This window comes from Nerophis lumbriciformis, linkage group LG25 (genome assembly GCF_033978685.3).
Source record: "Nerophis lumbriciformis linkage group LG25, RoL_Nlum_v2.1, whole genome shotgun sequence".
NCBI classification, from domain to species: domain Eukaryota; kingdom Metazoa; phylum Chordata; class Actinopteri; order Syngnathiformes; family Syngnathidae; genus Nerophis; species Nerophis lumbriciformis.
In genome coordinates this window covers 40,650,229-40,676,024 of record NC_084572.2, presented here as the reverse complement: position 1 = coordinate 40,676,024, position 25,796 = coordinate 40,650,229, and the positions used below count along the sequence as shown (strand labels likewise).

Sequence of the window (25,796 nt, the reverse complement as noted above, 5' to 3'; positions counted from 1 at the left end):
TTATTCACATGTAAAAAAATACCTAAGTGTTTATTGTCTATTGTGAGCGAACTGTGGTGCTGAATTTCCCCCAGGGATCAATAAAGTACTTTCTATTCTATTCTATATTTTTTTGTTGCAATATTATATAATATTAAAGTTTGAAAGGTATGCAATTTCACGCAGTACATATATTGTTTTCCGTCAAAATGGAAGTATAAAGAGCCACAGCATGAATACAATATAAGTACATTTGTGTTGTATTTGTCTGCAGGTGAAATAAAGTGCATATAAAAAGTGAAAAGGTTTTATTGTCATTCACAGTCAATATTGACATGTCACATGTCAGTCATGGAGTGGTAACAGTCAGTGGTTGAAGTGTCAGTGGTTAGAAAACAATACTGAAGGCTGCTTGTGTTAAATGTGGTGAATGAACCATGTGAGATCATTTTTCAAAATAAGGCAAGTAGAACAATTTGAAGCCTCGTCTTCCACGGACAGCGCAGCTGATGTATATCACGTGATACACTAGGGAGGTAATGACAATGAGTGACTGTGTTTCATGTATATTCAAGAAAAAAGATGTATTTACCTCCAGGGATGAAGAGAAGGAATCCAGGGACAAAGAAAATAGCGCTTGAAACACCTGCAAGGAGAAAAATGCACTAAAATCAATAATCAGTGTTATTGGTGGTATGCATGGTGTCCAGCAGGGGGCGCTCTGGACACATCACATCATCAAAATTACTTTCATTTATTGTTTGCAGGGAGAACACACCTACATTTATGTTGACTTTAAGACTATCATTTTTAAAATGTCTGAAGAAAACACAAGTTGTTGTTCCTTTCATGACGTAAACATTAAAAAGCAACTTTACAAAATGCCTGCAAACAATCCTTTATCCTGCAAAAACACGATCAAACAGACATTGGCTTTTTTTCAACGTATTCAACTGGACTGCTCACTCTAGTGTAGATATACAGGTAAAAGCCAGTAAATTAGAATATTTTGAAAAACTTGATTTATTTCAGTAATTGCATTCAAAAGGTGTAACTTGTACATTATATTTATTCATTGCACACAGACTGATGCATTCAAATGTTTATTTCATTTAATTTTGATGATTTGAAGTGGCGACAAATGAAAATCCAAAATTCCGTGTGTCACAAAATTAGAATATTGTGTAAGGGTTACATTTTGAAGACACCTGGTGCCACAAACTAATCAGCTGATTAACTCAAAACACCTGCAAAGGGCTTTAAATGGTCTCTCAGTCCAGTTCTGAAGCCTACACAAACATGGGGAAGACTTCAGATTTGACAGCTGTCCAAAAGGCAACCATCGACACATTGCACAAGGAGGGAAAGACACAAAAGGTTATTGCTGAAGAGGCTGGCTGTTCTCAGAGCTCTGTGTCCAAACACATTAATGGAGAGGCAAAGGGAAGGAAAAACTGTGGTCAGAAAAAGTGTACAAGCGATAGGGATCACCGCGCCCTGGTCAAGATTGTGAAAAAAAACCCCATTCAAAAATGTGGGGGAGATTCAGAAGGAGTGGACAGCTGCTGGAGTCAGTGCTTCAAGATCCACCACCAAGAGACGCTTGAAAGACATGGGTTTCAACTGCCGCATACCTCGTGTCAAGCCACTGTTGACCAAGAAACAGCGCGCAAAGCGTCTCACCTGGGCTAAGGAAAAAAAGAGCTGGACTGCTGCTGAGTGGTCCAAAGTCATGTTTTCTGACGAAAGCAAATTTTGCACTTCCTTTGGAAATCGAGGTCCCAGAGTCTGGAGGAAGACAGGAGAGGCACAGGATCCACGTTGCCTGAAGTCTAGTGTAAAGTTTCCACCATCAGTGATGGTTTGGGGTGCCATGTCATCTGCTGGTGTCGGTCCACTCTGTTTCCTGAGATCCAGGGTCAACGCAGCCGTCTACCAGCAAGTTTTAGAGCACTTCATGCTTCCTGCTGCTGACCTGCTCTATGGAGATGGAGATTTCAAGTTCCAACAGGACTTGGCGCCTGCACACAGCGCAAAATCTACCCGTGCCTGGTTTACAGACCATGGTATTTCTGTTCTAAATTGGCCCGCCAACTCCCCTGACCTTAGCCCCATAGAAAATCTGTGAAAAGGAAGATGCAGAATGCCAGACCCAAAAACGCAGAAGAGTTGAAGGCCACTATCAGAGCAACCTGGGCTCTCATAACACCTGAGCAGTGCCAGAAACTCATGGACTCCATGCCACGCCGCATTAACGCAGTAATTGAGGCAAAAGGAGCTCCAACCAAGTATTGAGTATTGTACATGCTCATATTTGTCATTTTCATACTTTTCAGTTGGCCAACATTTCTAAAAATCCCTTTTTTGTATTAGCCTTAAGTAATATTCTAATTTTGTGACACACGGAATTTTGGATTTTCATTTGTTGCCACTTCAAATCATCAAAATTAAATGAAATAAACATTTGAATGCATCAGTCTGTGTGCAATGAATAAATATAATGTACAAGTTACACCTTTTGAATGCAATTACTGAAATAAATCACGTTTTTCAAAATATTCTAATTTACTGGCTTTTACCTGTATGATTTTTTCAGGACCGATGCAGATTATTAGTAGTGAAGATGGCCAATAACTGACATTTGGAGCCAATATAAAATGTGCAGTAAGTTATTTAAACATGGACACGGCTTTTAAGTTGTTTTTTTAAATATTATTTTTAGGAAAGGTGGGACCAGTAGTGACATAATGTTTTCATTTAGCAGCAAAAAACAAACACCTTTCTTACACGTCTAAGAGGAGCGTCCACATTTGCATTTCAAAATATAGAACATATGGCGTCTCTCTACATCTCAACAACTCATCTACTCAATTATATACCAACCACAGAAGCAGTGAAGTTGTCATGTTGTGTAAATGGTAAATAAAAAGAGAAACCTTTTCAACTTATATTCAATTGAATAGACTGCAAAGACAAGATATTTCATGTTCACACTGACAAACTTTATTATTTTTTTGCAAATATTAGCTCATTTGGAATTTGATGCCTGCAACATGTTTCATAATCTCCATTTTTTTATCCCATAATTGCAATTTTTTATCTTGGAATTTGAACTTTTTATCTCATAATGTTGACTTTCATAGCCCATAATTTCGACTTTTTATCTCATAATCATGACTTTTTATTTTATAATTTCGATTTTTTTTTTTATCTCATAACTATGACTTTTAATCTCATAAATTTGATAGTTTATCCCAGAATTTTGATTTTTTTTTCTTCCTCATTATTATGACATTTAATCTCATAATATCAATTTTCTCATCATTTCAAAATGATCCCCCCTCATAATTATGACTTTATATCTCATAATTGGGAGTTTTTATCTTGTAATTTTGATTTTGTTATCTCATAACTATGACTATTTTCATAATTTCGACTTTTTATCCCATAATTATGACTTTTTATCTCATAATTTCGATATTTTTTCCCTTATAATTTCGACTTGTTTCCCCTAATTATTATGATTTTTAATCTCATAATTTAGATGTTTTTATTTTTATTCTTCCATAATTATTTTATGTTTAGTGGCAGAAACGGGCTTCCATAGTTTTGAGTAGTTTCACATGATCGAGTATTTTCCAACATTCCACACTACAAAATAAAAGCATGTACAATATCATTTGTACTGAAATCATATCAGATTAATATCGGTATCGGCCAATACTCGGTATCGTATAACAATAACAATGTGGCCTTTAATACAAAGTTGACAAAAAGTTATATCTTTAAATATTACAAACTCCAAAAGCAGTGAAGTTGTCAGGTTGTGTAAATGGTAAATAAAAAGAGAATACAACAAATCCTTTTCAACTTATATTCAATTGAATAGACTGCAAAGACAAGATATTTCATGTTCACACTGACAAACTTTATTATTTTTTTGCAAAAATTAGCTCATTTGGAATTTGATGCCTGCAACATGTTTCATAATCTCCATTTTTTTTATCCCATAATTGCAATTTTTTATCTTGGAATTTTAACTTTTTATCTCATAATGTTGACTTTCATAGCCCATAATTTCGACTTTTTATCTCATAATCATGACTTTGTATTTTATAATTTAGATTTTTTTTTTAATCTCATAACTATGATTTTTAATCTCATAAATTTGATAGTTTATCCCAGAATTTTGATTTTTTTTTTACCTCATTATTATGACATTTAATCTCATAATATCAATTTTCTCATCATTTCAAAATGATCCCCCCTCATAATTATGACTTTATATCTCATAATTGGGAGTTTTTATCTCGTAATTTTGATTTTGTTATCTCATAACTATGACTATGTTCATAATTTTGACTTTTTATCCCATAATTATGACTTTTTATCTCATAATTTCGATATTTTTTTCCTTATAATTTCGACTTTTTTCCCCTAATAATTATGATTTTTAATCTCATAATTTAGATTTTTTTATTTTTATTCTTCCATAATTATTTTATGTTTAGTGGCAGAAACGGGCTTCCATAGTTTTGAGTAGTTTCACATGATCGAGTATTTTCCAACATTCCACACTACAAAATAAAAGCATGTACAATATCATTTGTACTGAAATCATATCAGATTAATATCCGTATCGGCCAATACTCGGAATCATATAACAATAACAATGTCGCCTTTAATACAAAGTTGACAAAAAGTTATATCTTTAAATATTACAAACTCCAAAAGCAGTGAAGTTGTCAGGTTGTGTAAATGGTAAATAAAAAGAGAATACAACAACTTATATTCAATTGAATAGACTGCAAAGACAAGATATTTCATGTTCTTATTTTTGCAAATAATAGCTCATGCAGGACAAAAAGGCTGCTGCTTCTCACCCCAAATTACGGACTATAAGCCGCTACTTTTTTCCTACGCTTTGGACCCTGCGGCTTTTAAAACGGTGCGGCTAATTTATGGATTTTTCCTGACTGACAACCATCGAGCAAATAGTTAAAAAAAACAAATACAGACACGTAACAGGTGTGTTGTTTGTGCTATGGCGCCATCTTTTGGACAAGTTCGCTCACTACACGCGGCGTTATTTTGCGGCCCGCACCTTAATATGAAAATGTTATGTTAGTGCGGCCCGCGAGTTTTATATGAATGGTGCTTGACAGCGTCATACTTGCCAACCCTCACGATTTTTCTAATTAAGGACAACCATTCTCTCGAATGTCTGCCCATTTTCCCCCAAGCAACAATAATAAAGGCGTGTCGTGATGGCACTGCCTTCAGCGCCCTCTACAATCTGTACAAACAGCGTGCAAGCCCAGTCACATGTTGTATGAGGCTTCTGTACACACACACGTAAGTGACTGCAAGACATACTTGATCAACAGCCATACAGGTCACACCGAGGGTGGCCGTATAAACAAGTATAACACTGTTACAAATAGGCGCCACATTGTGAACCCGCACCAAACAAGAATGACAAAACACATTTCGGGAGAACATCCGCACCGCAGCACAACATAAACAGAACAGAACAAATACCCAGAATCCCATGCAGCCCTGACTTTTCTGGGCTACAATATACACCTCCGCTACCACCAACCCCCCCCGTGTGTCGGTTGAGGTGGGCTGCCAAGTGTTCTGGGTATTTGTTCAGTTTCTGCATCTAGGTAAATTGAGTTTGAGACCCCTGGTTTAGACTGAGCTTTAAACCCGAAGTACAAGTGCCAATCCACCTTCTATCCGTCCATTGCGTTTCTACTCGTCTGGATTCTCAATTCATCACTCCAAGCAACATTTGTAAGTTTTACAATATAACTATAAAAAATTCTTACTTACATGTGTGATGTCTGTAGGCGTGTTTTCATGCATATTTGTACGTGCTATCGTAATGTAATCAAGCTAGCGTCATTAGCATGAGCTAATATGCTAACACGTTTACGAGTGTCTGTGTTAGTATAATTAACTAACCAAAACGTCAGCGTGGAGTTATCGAGTCTGTTTAGTGGGTCCATGACCATGACTTCTGTTTTGTTTGATTAGCCGTTTTACTGCCTTGTTACAGACACCGTTTGGAAACAATAAAAGGTATGTAAATAAACATTTATAAAATATTTCTGTGTAAATAACTAATTTCTGTGTCTTATAGTCCGGTGCAGCTAATATATGGAAACTATTAGTTTATTCTAATATGTAGTGGGTGTGTTCTAGTCTTCTAATATGTAGTGGGTGTGTTCTATACTCTGGAAAATACGGTACTATCTTCTTCAGTCATTTGTTGTTGTTTAAATATGAAATACTGCTATCATATGTGCATATATATATATATATATATATATATATATGATGTGCTGATGTAGTTATGTTGTAGTTGTAAAAACGAAGAGGGAAAAAAAGGCCGATACGGTACAGGCCAAAATGTCAAATATCGATCTCTACTTTAGTGAATGTGTTGTTTGTCTGTGTTTAATAATATTTTAGTGAATGTCTTGTTTGTCTACATTTAATAATATTTTAGTGAATGTGTTGTTTGTCTGTGTTTAATAATATTTTAGTGAATGTGTTGTTTGTCTGTGTTTAATAATATTTTAGTGAATGTCTTGTTTGTCTACATTTAATAAAATTTTAGTGAATGTGTTGTTTGTCTGTGTTTAATAATATTTTAGTGAATGTGTTGTTTGTCTGTGTTTAATAATATTTTAGTGAATGTGTTGTTTGTCTGTGTTTAATAATATTTTAGTGAATGTGTTGTTTGTCTGTGTTTAATAATATTTTAGTGAATGTGTTGTTTGTCTGTGTTTAATAATATTTTAGTGAATGTGTTGTTTGTCTACATTTAATAATATTTTAGTGAATGTCTTGTTTGTCTACATTTAATAAAATTTTAGTGAATGTGTTGTTTGTCTGTGTTTAATAATATTTAGTGAATGTGTTGTTTGTCTGTGTTTAATAATATTTTAGTGAATGTGTTGTTTGTCTACATTTAATAATATTTAGTGAATGTGTTGTTTGTCTGTGTTTAATAATATTTTAGTGAATGTGTTGTTTGTCTGTGTTTAATAATATTTTAGTGAATGTGTTGTTTGTCTGTGTTTAATAATATTTTAGTGAATGTGTTGTTTGTCTGTGTTTAATAATATTTTAGTGAATGTGTTGTTTGTCTGTGTTTAATAATATTTAGTGAATGTGTTGTTTGTCTGTGTTTAATAATATTTTAGTGAATGTGTTGTTTGTCTGTGTTTAATAATATTTTAGTGAATGTGTTGTTTGTCTACATTTAATAATATTTTAGTGAATGTGTTGTTTGTCTGTGTTTAATAATATTTTAGTGAATGTGTTGTTTGTCTGTGTTTAATAATATTTTAGTGAATGTGTTGTTTGTCTGTGTTTAATAATATTTTAGTGAATGTGTTGTTTGTCTACATTTAATATTTTAGTGAATGTGTTGTTTGTCTGTGTTTAATAATATTTTAGTGAATGTGTTGTTTGTCTGTGTTTAATAATATTTTAGTGAATGTGTTGTTTGTCTGTGTTTAATAATATTTTAGTGAATGTGTTGTTTGTCTACATTTAATAATATTTTAGTGAATGTGTTGTTTGTCTGTGTTTAATAATATTTTAGTGAATGTGTTGTTTGTCTACATTTAATAATATTTTAGTGAATGTGTTGTTTGTCTATGTTTAATAATATTAGTTAACATTTGAGAAGAAGTGTCATCACAGATGATAAAGTTCGTCTGTGGTGGTTTTTCTTACCTGCGTTTGGACTCAGCTGGATGACAACGCCTGTAAAAATAAGAGCTGCGGAGGAAGCAGAGGTGGAAATGAGCGGTGATCGCCATGGCAACACTGCAGTGACTACTTCCTGTCCACTCACCCACTCCAGTGATCAGCAGCAGGAAGGAGGCCAGGACTACTTTTCTGTTCTTCTTCACCAGCGGATGTGACACCCACCTGGCCACGCAGGTAAGTAAGTGTGTGTGTGTGTGTGGATGTGTGTGTGTGTGTGTGTGTGTGTGTGTGTGTGCACCTTACCCGCACCAGTGTGCTGAGAGATGTGTGACAGAGCTCAAGGTGCTGAATGACCACTGAGAGCTGCAGTAGGACAAAGTGGACGACTCACTGGGGGGGAGAGGTCAACATGAGGTCAGCAACTGACCCATTTATAAACTAATATCACTATCACTGTTTTGTTTGATCAGCCGTTTTACTGCCGTGTCACAGGCACCGCTTGGAAACAATGAAGGTATGTAAATAAACATTTATTGGTGCAGCTAAGGTATGGGAAACTATATTTTTCTTCTAAAATGTAGTGGGTGTGGCTTATATACCGGAACCAGCGGTGTATACTTATTGCAACGAGGGACAGCAGTAGACGGGTCTGTGTCCTGGCTGCTCAGTACAGCACAGTATGGCTTAGGTGACAAAACAGGAAGTGCCATTCAATTCGTCAACATTTTAGGAGATGAACCAACCTGATTTTGAAGAAGTTATTAAAAGAGGAGTTGCCACTGCTCCCCAGGGGGTCTTCATTTTCCAGATTCTACAAAAGGAACAAAAGATGCACATCATTCACCAGCCATGCATGTTGTAACCTTTATCCATAAAAATATGACAAAGGTGCTGATGGCGTGTGACAGAGAAGCAGCCGGACGGAGATACTGTGGAAGTCCACTCTCCAAAGTACATTATCCCTTCTTTAGAATAGAAAGTACTTTATTGATCCCTGGGGGAAATTCAGCACCACAGTTCCCTCACAATAGACAATAAACACTTTTATTATTCACATGTATTTTTTACATGTGAATAATATAAATACAGTCTATTATACAGCATTATTCACATGTGAATAATATAAATACAGTCTATTATACAGCATTATTCACATGTGAATAATATAAATACAGTCAATTATACAGCATTATTCACATGTGAATAATATAAATACAGTCTATTATACAGCATTATTTACATGTGAATAATATAAATACAGTCTATTATACAGCATTATTCACATGTGAATAATATAAATAGTCTATTATACAGCATTATTCACATGCAAATAATATAAATAGTCTATTATACAGCATTATTCACATGTGAATAACATAAATACAGTATTATACAGAATTATTCACATGTGAATAACATAAATACAGTATTATACAGAATTATTCACATGTGAATAATATAAATACAGTCTATTATACAGCATTATTCACATGTGAATAATATAAATACAGTCTATTATACAGCATTATTCACATGCGAATAATATAGTCTATTATACAGCATTATTCACATGTGAATAATATAAATACAGTCTATTATACAGCATTATTCACATGTGAATAATATAAATACAGTCTATTATACAGCATTATTCACATGTGAATAATATAAATAGTCTATTATACAGCATTATTCACATGCAAATAATATAAATAGTCTATTATACAGCATTATTCACATGTGAATAATATAAATACAGTCTATTATACAGCATTATTCACATGTGAATAATATAAATACAGTCTATTATACAGCATTATTCACATGCGAATAATATAGTCTATTATACAGCATTATTCACATGTGAATAATATAAATACAGTCTATTATACAGCATTATTCACATGTGAATAATATAAATACAGTCTATTATACAGCATTATTCACATGTGAATAATATAAATAGTCTATTATACAGCATTATTCACATGCAAATAATATAAATAGTCTATTATACAGCATTATTCACATGTGAATAATATAAATACAGTCTATTATACAGCATTATTCACATGTGAATAATATAAATAGTCTATTATACAGCATTATTCACATGTGAATAACATAAATACAGTCTATTATACAGCATTATTCACATGTGAATAACATAAATACAGTCTATTATACAGCATTATTCACATGTGAATAACATAAATACAGTCTATTATACAGCATTATTCACATGTGAATAATATAAATACAGTCTCTTATACAGCATTATTCACATGTGAATAACATAAATACATAATTTTCCTTTATTTACTTTAATCCATAAACCTACTAAAGTTAAAAAAGTTAAAGTTAAAGTACCAATGATTGTCACACACACACTAGGTGTGGCGAAATTATTCTCTGCATTTGACCCATCACCCTTGATCACCCCCTGGGAGGTGAGGGGAGCAGTGGGCAGAAGCGGTGGCCGCGCCCGGGAATCATTTTCGGTGATTTAACCCCCAATTCCAACCCTTGATGCTGAGTGCCAAGCAGGGAGGTAATGGCTCCCATTTTTATAGTCTTTGGTATGACTCGGCCTGGGTTTGAACTCACAACCTACCGATCTCAGGGCGGACACTCTAACCACTAGGCCACTGAGTAGGTTTTTGTTAGCAGTATATTATATTTTTGACAATATTTCTTACCTAAATGTTAGTTTTTCATTTAAAAGGCATGGTTACGTGTCAAAACTGTGGCGTTTCGGGGGTGGAGCACGGATGAAATTGATTTCAGTTCATTTGGATGATGTGAGTTGAGAGAAGTGATGAAGCAGGTACAGTAAGTGGAGGTACGACTGTACAGGTCAACTAAATGTGACTTTGTGATTTGAATACTTTTTACTCTGGATGTTGCTACCAGGGTTTTATGCTACCCACTCCGATCATCCATGAGTGAACTTGGACGACACCAATCACATCTACCAAGTATTTGGTTACATTTCATGTATTTATGGTGAGTGCTACTGACAGTGTAACAATATCAACACACTATTTAAAGAGGGGAAACATATAGGTTAACTTACAGGTTGAGCTTGTTTCCCCTCGATTCTGTCCGCCGTTTTTCTCCCGACCCTGGTTTTTATTCTTTGTTATTTTTGGCAGACGGCACCATGCGCAAATAAGAGTAGCTCTGACGGCCTTAAATGGACTCAGCAGCGCCACCTGTGGTCAAGTTTGACTTACAAGTGCAAGTGTGTGGATCGGCAGGCAGGGTGGAATATTACCGTATTTTCCGCACCATTAGCCGCACCTAAAAACCACAAATTTACTCAAAAGCTGACAGTGCGGCTTTTAACCCGGTGCGCTTTATATATGGATAAATATTAAGATTCATTTTCATAAAGTTTCGGTCTCGTAACTACGGTAAACAGCCGCCATCTTTTTTCCCGGTAGAACAGGAAGCGCTTCTTCTTCTACGCAAGCAACCGCCAAGGTAAGCACCCGCCCCCATAGAACAGGAAGCGCTTCTTCTTCTACTGTAAGCAACCACCCGCCCGCGTAGAAGAAGAAAAAGCGCGCGGATATTACCGTACGTTTCATTTCCTGTTTACATCTGTAAAGACCACAAAATGGCTCCTACTAAGCGACAAGGATCCGGTTCATGAAAAGACGCAATCTCTCCATCCTCACACGGATTACTATTTCACAGCAACTGATATTCCTGTGAACCGCACTGTGGATACTGTGGATACAACGGGAGCACGTACGGTGAATATTCGCACCACAGGGAATGAGAAGTCGTCCTTCACTGTGGTTCTAGCTTGCCATGCTAATGGCCTGAAACTTCCACCCATGGTGATATTCAAAAGGAAGACCTTGCCAAAAGAGACCTTTCCAGCCGGCGTCATCATAAAAGCTAACTCGAAGGGATGGATGGATGAAGAAAAGATGAGCGAGTGGTTAAGGTAAGTTTACGCGAAGAGGCCGGGTGGCTTTTTTCACACAGCTCCGTCCATGTTGATATACGACTCCATGCGCGCCCACATCACAGATGGTGTCAAAAAACAAGTGAAGCACACAAATACAACACTCGCCGTCATTCCGGGTGGATTAACCAAAGAACTCCAGCCGCTGGATATTGGTGTCAACAGGGCATTCAAATCACGACTGCGAACGGCGTGGGAACAATGGATGACCGAAGGCGAACACACCTTCACTAAGACAGGCAGACAGCGCCGGACGACATACGCCAACATTTGCCAGTGGATCGTAAATGCCTGGGCAGATATTTCGGTCACAACTGTGGTCCGAGCTTTCCGGAAGGCAGGATTCACAGAACTGCTGAACAGTGACACTGACTCCGATGACTTCGACGAGACGGAACCGGCCATTTTGGATCCCACATTTGCCCAACTTTTCAATTCGGACACCGAAGACGAAGAATTCGAAGGATTTACGAATGAAGAATAACTTCAGAAGGTGAGCGCTATGTTTATTTTGTGTGTTGTGACATTAACGTTCGAGCAACATTATGTTGCTATTGCTCTGCACTATTTTGAATTTTACTATGTTTGTGATTGCACATTTGCGTACATTTTGGGACAGAGTTGTTAGAACGCTGGTTTTTAATACATTATTAAAGTTTGACTGACCTATCTGACTGTTTTTTTGACATTCCCTTTAGCGCAGCGTAGGCGCGGCTTATAGTCCGGGGCGGCTTATAGGTGGACAAAGTTTTGAAATATGCCATTCATTGAAGGTGCGGCTAATAATCCGGTGCGCCTTATAGTGCGGAAAATACTACTGACAACTTTTTACTTGTAGAAAAGTGTGTTTTTTTTTCCACTCGTGAATTGTTTTTTCAATTGAAAAAAATTGTTTGGTTTTTAGTTGCAAGTGTTTTTACTTGCAGAAAAGTGTTGTTGAAACCGAATTGTTTTTGTTCTTCTCAGAATCGTTTTTTTACATGCAGAAAATTGTTTATACTGATGATTTTTTTTTTATTGGTCTACTTTTCATTGTTTACTGTTTTTTTTTCAACAACATTTTTTTGTTTTTACACTTGCGGAAAAAATTTTTACTTGCAGAAATGTGTTTTCATACTTAAGAATCGTTTTTTCAATTAAAGAAATACCACGTTTTTCGGATTATAAGTCACAGTTTTTTTCATAGTTTGGCTTTGGGGTGCGACTTATGTGTGAAATGATTAAGACATTAGCGTAAAATATCAAATAATATTATTTATCTCATTGACGTAAGAGACTAGACGTATAAGATTTCATGGGATTTAGCGATTAGGAGTGACAGATTGTATAGCATGTTCTATATGTTATAGTTATTTGAATGACTCTTACCATAATATGTTACGTTAACATACCAGTTGGTTATTTATGCCTCATATAACGTACACTTATTCAGCCTCTTTATTTATTTTAAATTGCCTTTCAAATGTCTATTCTTGCTGTTGGCTTTTATCAAATACATTTCCCCAAAAAATGCGACTTATACTCCAGTGCGACTTATATATGTTTTTTCCCTTCTTTATTATGCATTTTCTGCCGGTGCGACTTATACTCCGAAAAATACAATAGTTGTTTTTACTCATAATTGATTTTTGCATGAAGAAAATATTTTTTTACACTTGTGAATTGTTTTTTTACATGAACAAAAATGTTATGAACTTGTAACATTTTTTATGAAACTGTTTAACTTTCACATCGTTTTACTTGCAGAAAATGTTTTTTTTTCTTGCAAATCGTTTTTTCACTTGCAAATCGTAATAAATAAGTAATGAAATTTTTTTACCCGCAAATCGTTTTACTTGCAGAATTTTTTTCTTTTAACTTACGAATCGTTTTTTTGTACCTGCAGAATTTTTTTTTCTTGCATATCGTTTTTTTACCTGCAGAAAATATATAAGTTTTTGTTTTACTTAGGAATAATTTTTTGGTAACTGCAAGAATTTCCCCCCCCCCGCAAATTGTTATTTTTTTTTTACTCTCAGAAAATTATTTGTATACTCGCGAATGTCTTTTTTTACTTGCAGAATTTAAAAAAAATTTACCTGCGGAATTCTTTTTTTTCCTGTTAATTTTCCTTTTTAATTAGAACATATTTTTCAATGTACGAATCATTTTTTTTCCTGCAGAAATTTGTTTTCATAATTGCTTGCATAATTTTTTTACTTTCAGAAGTCGGTTTTTTTTTACTTGGGAATTGTTTTTTCAATTGAAGAAATTGTTTTGTTTTTAGTTGCAAGTCGTTTTTCCTTGCAGAAAAGTGTTTTTTATACTTGTGAATTGTTTTTTTACATGAACAAAAATGTTATGAACTTGTAACATTTTTTATGAAACTGTTTAACTTTCACATCGTTTTACTTGCAGAAAATGTTTTTTTTTTCTTGCAAATCGTTTTTTCACTTGCAAATCGTAATAAATAAGTAATGAAATTGTTTTACCCGCAAATCGTTTTACTTGCAGAATTTTTTTCTTTTAACTTACGAATCGTTTTTTGGTACCTGCAGATTTTTTTTTTCTTGCATATCGTTTTTTTACCTGCAGAAAATATATACGTTTTTGTTTTACTTAGGAATAATTTTTTGGTAACTGCAAGAATTTTTCCCCCCCGCAAACCGTTATTTTTTTTTACTCTCAGAAAATTATTTGTATACTCGCGAATGTTTTTTTTACTTGCAGAATTTTTTAAAAAATGTACCTGCGGAATTCTTTTTTTTCTGTTAATTTTCCTTTTTAATTAGAACATATTTTTCAAAGTACGAATAATTTTTTTTCCTGCAGAAATTTGTTTTCATAATTGCTTGCATAATTTGTTTACTTTCAGAAGTAGGTTTTTTTTACTTGGGAATTGTTTTTTCAATTGAAGAAATTGTTTTGTTTTTAGTTGCAAGTCGTTTTTCCTTGCAGAAAAGTGTTTTTTATACTTGTGAATTGTTTTTTTACATGAACAAAAATGTTATGTACTTGGAATTTTTTTTATAAAAACTGTTTAACTTTTGAATCGTTTCACTTGCAGCATTTTTTTTCTTACCTACGAATCATTTGTTTTACTTGCAGGAAAAAACATTTCCCTTGCAAATTTTTTTTTTTACTTGCAGAATTAAAAAAAAAAATTTTTTTACTTACAAAACGTTTTTTTACCTGCAGAAATGTGTTTTTACTTGCAAATCTTTTTTTTTTTTTTACTCGTGAATCATTTTTTAACTTGCAGAAAATAAATTTTCTTTTTTGGCAAATAGTATTTCTTTTCTTTTTTTACCCATTAATGGGGGTTTTTTTACTTGCATAATTTTTTTCAAATTTACAATTTATTTTGTTTTAACCTGCAGACATTTTATTTCCTGTGAATTGTCTTTTTTAACTAAAAAATACTTTTTTTTTTACTTGCAGAATTTAAAAAAAAATTTTTTTACTTACAAAACGTTTTTTTACCTGCAGAAATATGTTTTTACTTGCAAATCTTTTTTTTTTTTACTCGTGAATCATTTTTTTACTTGCAGAAAATAAATTTTCTTTTTTGGCAAATAGTTTTTCTTTTCTTTTTTTTACCCATTAATGGGGTTTTTTTTACTTGCATAATTTTTTTCAAATTTACAATTTATTTTGTTTTAACCTGCAGACATTTTTTTTCCTGTGAATTGTCTTTTTTAACTAAAAAATCCTTTTTTTTTACTTGCAGAATTAAAAAAAAAAATTTTTTACTTACAAAACGTTTTTTTACCTGCAGAAATTTGTTTTTACTTGCAAATCTTTTTTTTTTTTTTTTTTACTCGTGAATCATTTTTTTACTTGCAGAAAATAAATTTTCTTTTTTGGCAAATAGTTTTTCTTTTCTTTTTTTTACTTGCATAATTTTTTTCAAATTTACAATTTATTTTGTTTTAACCTGCAGACATTTTTTTTCCTGTGAATTGTCTTTTTTAACAAAAAAAATACTTTTTTTTTTACTTGCAGAATTAAAAAAAAAAATTTTTTTACTTACAAAACGTTTTTTTACCTGCAGGAATTTGTTTTTACTTGCAAATCTTTTCTTTTTTTTACTTGTGAATCATGTTTTTACTTGCATAAAATAAATTTTCTTTTTTGGCAAATAGGTTTTCTTTTCTTTTTTACCCACTAATGGGGTTTTTTTTACTTGCAGAATTTTTTTCAAATGTACAATTTATTTTGTTTTAACCTGCAGACATTTTTTTTCCTGTGAATTGTCTTTTTTAACTAAAAAATACTTTTTTTTTTACTTGCAGAATTAAAAAAAAATATTTTTTTTATTTACAAAACGTTTTTTTATCTGCAGAAATTTGTTTTTACTTGCAAATCTTTTTTTTTTTTTTTACTCGTGAATCATTTTTTTACTTGCAGAAAATAAATTTTCTTTTTTGGCAAATAGTTTTTCTTTTCTTTTTTTTACCCATTAATGGGTTTTTTATTACTTGCATAATTTTTTTCAAATTTACAATTTATTTTGTTTTAACCTGCAGACATTTTTTTCCTGTGAATTGTCTTTTTTAACTAAAAAATCCTTTTTTTTTACTTGCAGAATTAAAAAAAAAAAATTTTTTACTTACAAAACGTTTTTTTACCTGCAGAAATTTGTTTTTACTTGCAAATCTTTTTTTTTTTTTTTTTTACTCGTGAATCTTTTTTTTACTTGCAGAAAATAAATTTTCTTTTTTGGCAAATAGTTTTTCTTTTCTTTTTTTTACTTGCATAATTTTTTTCAAATTTACAATTTATTTTGTTTTAACCTGCAGACATTTTTTTCCCTGTGAATTGTCTTTTTTAACAAAAAAAATACTTTTTTTTTTACTTGCAGAATTAAAAAAAAAATTTTTTTACTTACAAAACGTTTTTTTACCTGCAGGAATTTGTTTTTACTTGCAAATCTTTTCTTTTTTTTACTTGTGAATCATGTTTTTACTTGCATAAAATAAATTTTCTTTTTTGGCAAATAGTTTTTCTTTTCTTTTTTACCCACTAATGGGGTTTTTTTTACTTGCAGAATTTTTTTCAAATGTACAATTTATTTTGTTTTAACCTGCAGACATTTTTTTTCCTGTGAATTGTCTTTTTTAACTAAAAAATACTTTTTTTTTTACTTGCAGAATTTAAAAAAAAATTTTTTTTTATTTACAAAACGTTTTTTTATCTGCAGAAATTTGTTTTTACTTGCAAATCTTTTTTTTTTTTTTTTTACTCGTGAATCATTTTTTTACTTGCAGAAAATAAATTTTCTTTTTTGGCAAATAGTTTTTCTTTTCTTTTTTTTACCCATTAATGGGGGTTTTTTTACTTGCATAATTTTTTTCAAATTTACAATTTATTTTGTTTTAACCTGCAGACATTTTTTTTCCTGTGAATTGTCTTTTTTAACTAAAAAATCCTTTTTTTTTACTTGCAGAATTAAAAAAAAAATTTTTTTTACTTACAAAACGTTTTTTTACCTGCAGAAATTTGTTTTTACTTGCAAATCTTTTTTTTTTTTTTTTTTACTCGTGAATCATTTTTTTACTTGCAGAAAATAAATTTTCTTTTTTGGCAAATAGTTTTTCTTTTCTTTTTTTTACTTGCATAATTTTTTTCAAATTTACAATTTATTTTGTTTTAACCTGCAGACATTTTTTTTCCTGTGAATTGTCTTTTTTAACAAAAAAAATACTTTTTTTTTTACTTGCAGAATTAAAAAAAAAATTTTTTTACTTACAAAACGTTTTTTTACCTGCAGGAATTTGTTTTTACTTGCAAATCTTTTCTTTTTTTTACTTGTGAATCATGTTTTTACTTGCATAAAATAAATTTTCTTTTTTGGCAAATAGTTTTTCTTTTCTTTTTTACCCACTAATGGGGTTTTTTTTACTTGCAGAATTTTTTTCAAATGTACAATTTATTTTGTTTTAACCTGCAGACATTTTTTTTCCTGTGAATTGTCTTTTTTAACTAAAAAATACTTTTTTTTTTACTTGCAGAATTTAAAAAATTTTTTTTTTTTATTTACAAAACGTTTTTTTATCTGCAGAAATTTGTTTTTACTTGCAAATCTTTTTTTTTTTTTTTTACTCGTGAATCATTTTTTTACTTGCAGAAAATAAATTTTCTTTTTTGGCAAATAGTTTTTCTTTTCTTTTTTTTACCCATTAATGGGGTTTTTTTTACTTGCATAATTTTTTTCAAATTTACAATTTATTTTGTTTTAACCTGCAGACATTTTTTTTCCTGTGAATTGTCTTTTTTAACTAAAAAATACTTTTTTTTTTACTTGCAGAATTTAAAAAAAAATTTTTTTTACTTACAAAACGTTTTTTTACCTGCAGAAATTTGTTTTTACTTGCAAATCTTTTTTTTTTTTTTTACTCGTGAATCATTTTTTTACTTGCAGAAAATATATTTTCTTTTTTGGCAAATAGTTTTTCTTTTCTTTTTTTACCCATTAATGGGTTTTTTTTTACTAGCATAATTTTTTTCAAATTTACAATTTATTTTGTTTTAACCTGCAGACATTTTGTTTCCTGTGAATTGTCTTTTTTAACTAAAAAATACTTTTTTTTTTACTTGCAGAATTAAAAAAAAAATTTTTTTACTTACAAAACGTTTTTTTACCTGCAGAAATTTGTTTTTACTTGCAAATCTTTCTTTTTTTTTTTACTCGTGAATCATTTTTTTACTTGCAGAAAATAAATTTTCTTTTTTGGCAAATAGTTCCGCCCGATTGTAGCTGAGATAGGCTCCAGCGCCCCCCGCGACCCCAAAGGGAATAAGCGGTAGAAAATGGATGGATGGATGGAGTTTTTCTTTTCTTTTTTAACCCATTAATGGGGGTTTTTTTACTTGCAGAATTTTTTTCAAATTTACAATTTATTTTGTTTTAACCTGCAGACATTTTTTTTCCTGTGAATTGTCTTTTTTAACTAAAAAATACTTTTTTTTTTACTTGCAGAATTAAAAAACAATTTTTTTTTACTTACAAAACGTTTTTTTACCTGCAGAAATTTGTTTTTACTTGCAAATCTTTTTTTCTTTTTTTTACTCGTGAATCATTTTTTTACTTGCAGAAAATAAATTTTCTTTTTTGGCAAATAGTTTTTCTTTTCTTTTTTTACCCATTAATGGGTTTTTTTTTACTTGCATAATTTTTTTCAAATTTACAATTTATTTAGTTTTAACCTGCAGACATTTTTTTTCCTGTGAATTGTCTTTTTTAACTAAAAAATACTTTTTTTTTTACTTGCAGAATTAAAAAAAAATTTTTTTTTACTTACAAAACGTTTTTTTACCTGCAGAAATGTGTTTTTACTTGCAAATCTTTTTTTTTTTTTTTATTCGTGAATCATTTTTTTACTTGCAGAAAATAAATTTTCTTTTTTGGCAAATAGTTTTTCTTTTCTTTTTTTACCCATTAATGGGGGTTTTTTTACTTGCATAATTTTTTTCAAATTTACAATTTATTTTGTTTTAACCTGCAGACATTTTTTTTCCTGTGAATTGTCTTTTTTAACTAAAAAATCTTTTTTTTTTTACTTGCAGAATTAAAAAGACAATTTTTTTTTACTTACAAAACGTTTTTTTACCTGCAGAAATATGTTTTTACTTGCAAATCTTTTTTTTTTTTTACTCGTGAATCATTTTTTTACTTGCAGAAAATAAATTTTCTTTTTTGGCAAATAGTTTTTCTTTTCTTTTTTTTACCCATTAATGGGGTTTTTTTTACTTGCATCATTTTTTTCAAATTTACAATTTATTTTGTTTTAACCTGCAGACATTTTTTTTCCTGTGAATTGTCTTTTTTAACTAAAAAATACTTTTTTTTTTACTTGAAGAATTAAAAAAAAATTTTTTTTTACTTACAAAACGTTTTTTTATCTGCAGAAATTTGTTTTTACTTGCAAATATTTTTCTTTTTTTTACTCGTGAATCATTTTTTTACTTGCAGAAAATAAATTTTCTTTTTTGGCAAATAGTTTTTCTTTTCTTTTTTTACCCATTAAGGGGGGTTTTTTTACTAGCATAATTTTTTTCAAATTTACAATTTATTTTGTTTTAACCTGCAGACATTTTTTTTCCTGTGAATTGTCTTTTTTAACTAAAAAATACTTTTTTTTTTACTTGCAGAATTAAAAAAACTTTTTTTTTTACTTACAAAACGTTTTTTTATCTGCAGAAATTTGTTTTTACTTGCAAATATTTTTCTTTTTTCTACTCGTGAATCATTTTTTTACTTGCAGAAAATAAATTTTCTTTTTTGGCAAATAGTTTTTCTTTTCTTTTTTTACCCATTAATGGGGTTTTTTTTACTTGCATAATTTTTTTCAAATTTACAATTTATTTTGTTTTAACCTGCAGACATTTTTTTTCCTGTGAATTGTCTTTTTTAACTAAAAAATACTTTTTTTTTTACTTGAAGAATTAAAAAAAAAATTTTTTTACTTACAAAACGTTTTTTTATCTGCAGAAATTAGTTTTTACTTGCAAATCTTTTTTTTTTTTTTACTCGTGAATCATTTTTTTACTTGCAGAAAATATATTTTCTTTTTTGGCAAATAGTTTTTCTTTTCTTTTTTTTACCCATTAATGGGGTTTTTTTTACTTGCATAATTTTTTTCAAATTTACAATTTATTTTGTTTTAACCTGCAGACATTTTTTTTCCTGTGAATTGTCTTTTTTAACTAAAAAATACTTTTTTTTTTACTTGCAGAATTTAAAAAAAATTTTTTTACTTACAAAACGTTTTTTTACCTGCAGAAATTTGTTTTTACTTGCAAATCTTTTTTTTTTTTTTTACTCGTGAATCATTTTTTTACTTGCAGAAAATAAATTTTCTTTTTTGGCAAATAGTTTTTCTTCTTTTTTTACCCATTAATGGGGGTTTTTTTACTTGCATAATTTTTTTCAAATTTACAATTTATTTTGTTTTAACCTGCAGACATTTTTTTTCCTGTGAATTGTCTTTTTTAACTAAAAAATACTTTTTTTTTTACTTGCAGAATTTAAAAAAAAATTTTTTTTTACTTACAAAACGTTTTTTTACCTGCAGAAATTTGTTTTTACTTGCAAATCTTTTTTTTTTTTTTTTTTACTCGTGAATCATTTTTTTACTTGCAGAAAATAAATTTTCTTTTTTGGCAAATAGTTTTTCTTTTCTTTTTTTTACCCACTAATGGGGTTTTTTTTACTTGCATAATTTTTTTCAAATGTACAATTTATTTTGTTTTAACCTGCAGACATTTTTTTTCCTGTGAATTGTCTTTTTTAACTAAAAAATACTTTTTTTTTTTACTTGCAGAATTTAAAAAAAAAATTTTTTTACTTACAAAACGTTTTTTTACCTGCAGAAATATGTTTTTACTTGCAAATCTTTTTTTTTTTTTACTCGTGAATCATTTTTTTACTTGCAGAAAATACATTTTCTTTTTTGGCAAATAGTTTTTCTTTTCTTTTTTTACCCATTAATGGGTTTTTTTTTACTAGCATAATTTTTTTCAAATTTACAATTTATTTTGTTTTAACCTGCAGACATTTTTTTTCCTGTGAATTGTCTTTTTTAACTAAAAAATACTTTTTTTTTACTTGCAGAATTAAAAAAAAAATTTTTTTTACTTACAAAACGTTTTTTTACCTGCAGAAATTTGTTTTTACTTGCAAATCTTTTTTTTTTTTTTTTTTACTCGTGAATCATTTTTTTACTTGCAGAAAATAAATTTTCTTTTTTGGCAAATAGTTTTTCTTTTCTTTTTTTTACCCACTAATGGGGTTTTTTTTACTTGCATAATTTTTTTCAAATGTACAATTTATTTTGTTTTAACCTGCAGACATTTTTTTTCCTGTGAATTGTCTTTTTTAACTAAAAAATACTTTTTTTTTTACTTGCAGAATTTAAAAAAAAATTTTTTTTACTTACAAAACGTTTTTTTACCTGCAGAAATATGTTTTTACTTGCAAATCTTTTTTTTTTTTTTTACTCGTGAATCATTTTTTTACTTGCAGAAAATAAATTTTCTTTTTTGGCAAATAGTTTTTCATTTCTTTTTTTACCCGCTAATGGGGTTTTTTTTACTTGCAGAATTTTTTTCAAATTTACAATTTATTTTGTTTTAACCTGCAGACATTTTTTTCCCCTGTGAATTGTCTTTTTTAACTAAAAAATAATTTTTAACTTGCCAATCATTTTTTTACCTGCAGAAATTTGTTTTTACTTGCAAATCTTTTTTTTTTTTTTTACTCGTGAATCATTTTTTTACTTGCATAAAATAAATTTTCTTTTTTGGCAAATAGTTTTTCTTTTCTTTTTTTACCCATTAATGGGGGGTTTTTTACTAGCATAATTTTTTTCAAATTTACAATTTATTTTGTTTTAACCTGCAGACATTTTTTTTCCTGTGAATTGTCTTTTTTAACTAAAAAATAATTTTTTACTTGCCAATCATTTTTTTTACCTGCAGAAATTTGTTTTTACTTGCAAATCTTTTTTTTTTTTTTTACTCGTGAATCATTTTTTTACTTGCATAAAATAAATTTTCTTTTTTGGCAAATAGTTTTTCTTTTCTTTTTTTACCCATTAATGGGGGTTTTTTTACTAGCATAATTTTTTTCAAATTTACAATTTATTTTGTTTTAACCTGCAGACATTTTTTTTCCTGTGAATTGTCTTTTTTAACTAAAAAATACTTCTTTTTTTTACTTGCAGAATTAAAAAAAAATTTTTTTACTTACAAAACGTTTTTTTACCTGCAGAAATTTGTTTTTACTTGCAAATCTTTTTTTTTTTTTTTTTACTCGTGAATCATTTTTTTACTTGCAGAAAATAAATTTTCTTTTTTGGCAAATAGTTTTTCTTTTCTTTTTTTACCCATTAAAGGGTTGTTTTTTTACTTGCATAATTTTTTTCAAATTTACAAATTATTTTGTTTTAACCTGCAGACATTTTTTTTCCTGTGAATTGTCTTTTTTAACTAAAAAATACTTTTTTTTTTACTTGCAGAATTTAAAAAAAAAAGTTTTTTATTTACAAAACGTTTTTTTACCTGCAGAAATTTGTTTTTACTTGCAAATCTTTTTTTTTTTTTTTTACTCGTGAATCATTTTTTTACTTGCAGAAAAGAAATTTTCTTTTTTGGCAAATAGTTTTTCTTTTCTTTTTTTACCCATTAAAGGGTTGTTTTTTTACTTGCATAATTTTTTTCAAATTTACAAATTATTTTGTTTTAACCTGCAGACATTTTTTTTCCTGTGAATTGTCTTTTTTAACTAAAAAATACTTTTTTTTTTACTTGCAGGATTTAAAAAAAAAAGTTTTTTATTTACAAAACGTTTTTTTACCTGCAGAAATTTGTTTTTACTTGCAAATCTTTTTTTTTTTTTTTTACTCGTGAATCATTTTTTTACTTGCAGAAAATAAATTTTCTTTTTTGGCAAATAGTTTTTCTTTTCTTTTTTTTACTTGCATAATTTTTTTCAAATTTACAATTTATTTTGTTTTAACCTGCAGACATTTTTTTTCCTGTGAATTGTCTTTTTTAACTAAAAAATACTTTTTTTTTTACATGCAGAATTAAAAAAAAAAAATTTTTTACTTACAAAACATTTTTTTACCTGCAGAAATTTGTTTTTACTTGCAAATCTTTTTTTTTTTTTTTTTACTCGTGAATCATTTTTTTACTTGCAGAAAATATATTTTCTTTTTTGGCAAATACTTTTTCTTTTCTTTTTTTACCCATTAATGGGGGTTTTTTTACTTGCATAATTTTTTTCAAATTTACAAATTATTTTGTTTTAACCTGCAGACATTTTTTTTCCTGTGAATTGTCTTTTTTAACTAAAAAAATACTTTTTTTTTACTTGCAGAATTAAAAAAAAAATTTTTTTTACTTACAAAACGTTTTTTTACCTGCAGAAATTTGTTTTTACTTGCAAATCTTTTTTTTTTTTTTACTCGTGAATCATTTTTTTACTTGCAGAAAATAAATTTTCTTTTTTGGCAAATAGTTTTTCTTTTCTTTTTTTTACCCATTAAAGGGTTGTTTTTTTACTTGCATAATTTTTTTCAAATTTACAAATTATTTTGTTTTAACCTGCAGACATTTTTTTTCCTGTGAATTGTCTTTTTTAACTAAAAAATACTTTTTTTTTTACTTGCAGAATTTAAAAAAAAAAGTTTTTTATTTACAAAACGTTTTTTTACCTGCAGAAATTTGTTTTTACTTGCAAATCTTTTTTTTTTTTTTTTACTCGTGAATCATTTTTTTACTTGCAGAAAATAAATTTTCTTTTTTGGCAAATAGTTTTTCTTTTCTTTTTTTTACTTGCAGAATTAAAAAAAAAATTTTTTTTACTTACAAAACGTTTTTTTACCTGCAGAAATTTGTTTTTACTTGCAAATCTTTTTTTTTTTTTTACTCGTGAATCATTTTTTTACTTGCAGAAAATAAATTTTCTTTTTTGGCAAATAGTTTTTCTTTTCTTTTTTTTACCCATTAAAGGGTTGTTTTTTTACTTGCATAATTTTTTTCAAATTTACAAATTATTTTGTTTTAACCTGCAGACATTTTTTTTCCTGTGAATTGTCTTTTTTAACTAAAAAATACTTTTTTTTTTACTTGCAGAATTTAAAAAAAAAAGTTTTTTATTTACAAAACGTTTTTTTACCTGCAGAAATTTGTTTTTACTTGCAAATCTTTTTTTTTTTTTTTTACTCGTGAATCATTTTTTTACTTGCAGAAAATAAATTTTCTTTTTTGGCAAATAGTTTTTCTTTTCTTTTTTTTACTTGCAGAATTAAAAAAAAAATTTTTTTTACTTACAAAACGTTTTTTTACCTGCAGAAATTTGTTTTTACTTGCAAATCTTTTTTTTTTTTTTACTCGTGAATCATTTTTTTACTTGCAGAAAATAAATTTTCTTTTTTGGCAAATAGTTTTTCTTTTCTTTTTTTTACCCATTAAAGGGTTGTTTTTTTACTTGCATAATTTTTTTCAAATTTACAAATTATTTTGTTTTAACCTGCAGACATTTTTTTTCCTGTGAATTGTCTTTTTTAACTAAAAAATACTTTTTTTTTTACTTGCAGAATTTTAAAAAAAAAGTTTTTTATTTACAAAACGTTTTTTTACCTGCAGAAATTTGTTTTTACTTGCAAATCTTTTTTTTTTTTTTTTACTCGTGAATCATTTTTTTACTTGCAGAAAATAAATTTTCTTTTTTGGCAAATAGTTTTTCTTTTCTTTTTTTACCCATTAATGGGGTTTTTTTTACTTGCATATTTTTTTTCAAATGTACAATTTATTTTGTTTCAACCTGCAGACATTTTTTTTCCTGTGAATTGTCTTTTTTAACTAAAAAATACTTTTTTTTTTACTTGCAGAATTAAAAAAAAAAATTTTTTTACTTACAAAACGTTTTTTTACCTGCAGAAATATGTTTTTACTTGCAAATCTTTTTTTTTTTTTTCTCGTGAATCATTTTTTTACTTGCAGAAAATAAATTTTCTTTTTTGGCAAATAGTTTTTCTTTTCTTTTTTTACCCATTAATGGGGTTTTTTTTACTTGCATAATTTTTTTCAAATTTACAATTTATTTTGTTTTAACCTGCAGACATTTTTTTTCCTGTGAATTGTCTTTTTTAACTAAAAAATACTTTTTTTTTTTACTTGCAGAATTAAAAAAAAAAAATTTTTTACTTACAAAACGTTTTTTTACCTGCAGAAATTTGTTTTTACTTGCAAATCTTTTTTTTTTTTTTTACTCGTGAATCATTTTTTTACTTGCAGAAAATACATTTTCTTTTTTGGCAAATAGTTTTTCTTTTCTTTTTTTTACCCATTAATGGGGTTTTTTTTACTTGCATAATTTTTTTCAAATTTACAATTTATTTTGTTTTAACCTGCAGACATTTGTTTTCCTGTGAATTGTCTTTTTTAACTAAAAAATACTTTTTTTTTTACTTGCAGAATTAAAAAACAATTTTTTTTTACTTACAAAACGTTTTTTTACCTGCAGAAATATGTTTTTACTTGCAAATCTTTTTTTTTTTTTTTTTACTCGTGAATCATTTTTTTACTTGCAGAAAATAAATTTTCTTTTTTGGCAAAT

General features: G+C 28.9%; 1 protein-coding gene across 2 annotated transcripts in view; it reads right to left on the bottom strand.

Annotated features, from left to right (window-relative positions):
- Positions 1-272: 272 nt before the first annotated feature.
- Positions 273-25,796, bottom strand: part of tmem134 (transmembrane protein 134) — a 26,453-nt gene continuing 929 nt past the window's right edge. The window contains exons 3-8 of one of the 2 annotated variants that reach the window (XM_061984413.1): positions 8,454-8,521; positions 8,020-8,100; positions 7,856-7,932; positions 7,735-7,779; positions 572-625; positions 273-507 (exon numbers count right to left, since the gene is read on the bottom strand). In XM_061984413.1, the coding sequence (XP_061840397.1) occupies positions 425-507; positions 572-625; positions 7,735-7,779; positions 7,856-7,932; positions 8,020-8,100; positions 8,454-8,521 (408 nt within the window). In that variant the 3' untranslated portion in view covers positions 273-424. Of the gene's footprint in view, positions 508-571; positions 626-7,734; positions 7,780-7,855; positions 7,933-8,013; positions 8,101-8,453; positions 8,522-25,796 lie in introns of both variants that reach the window. The other variant, XM_061984412.1, reaches the window with a different exon arrangement.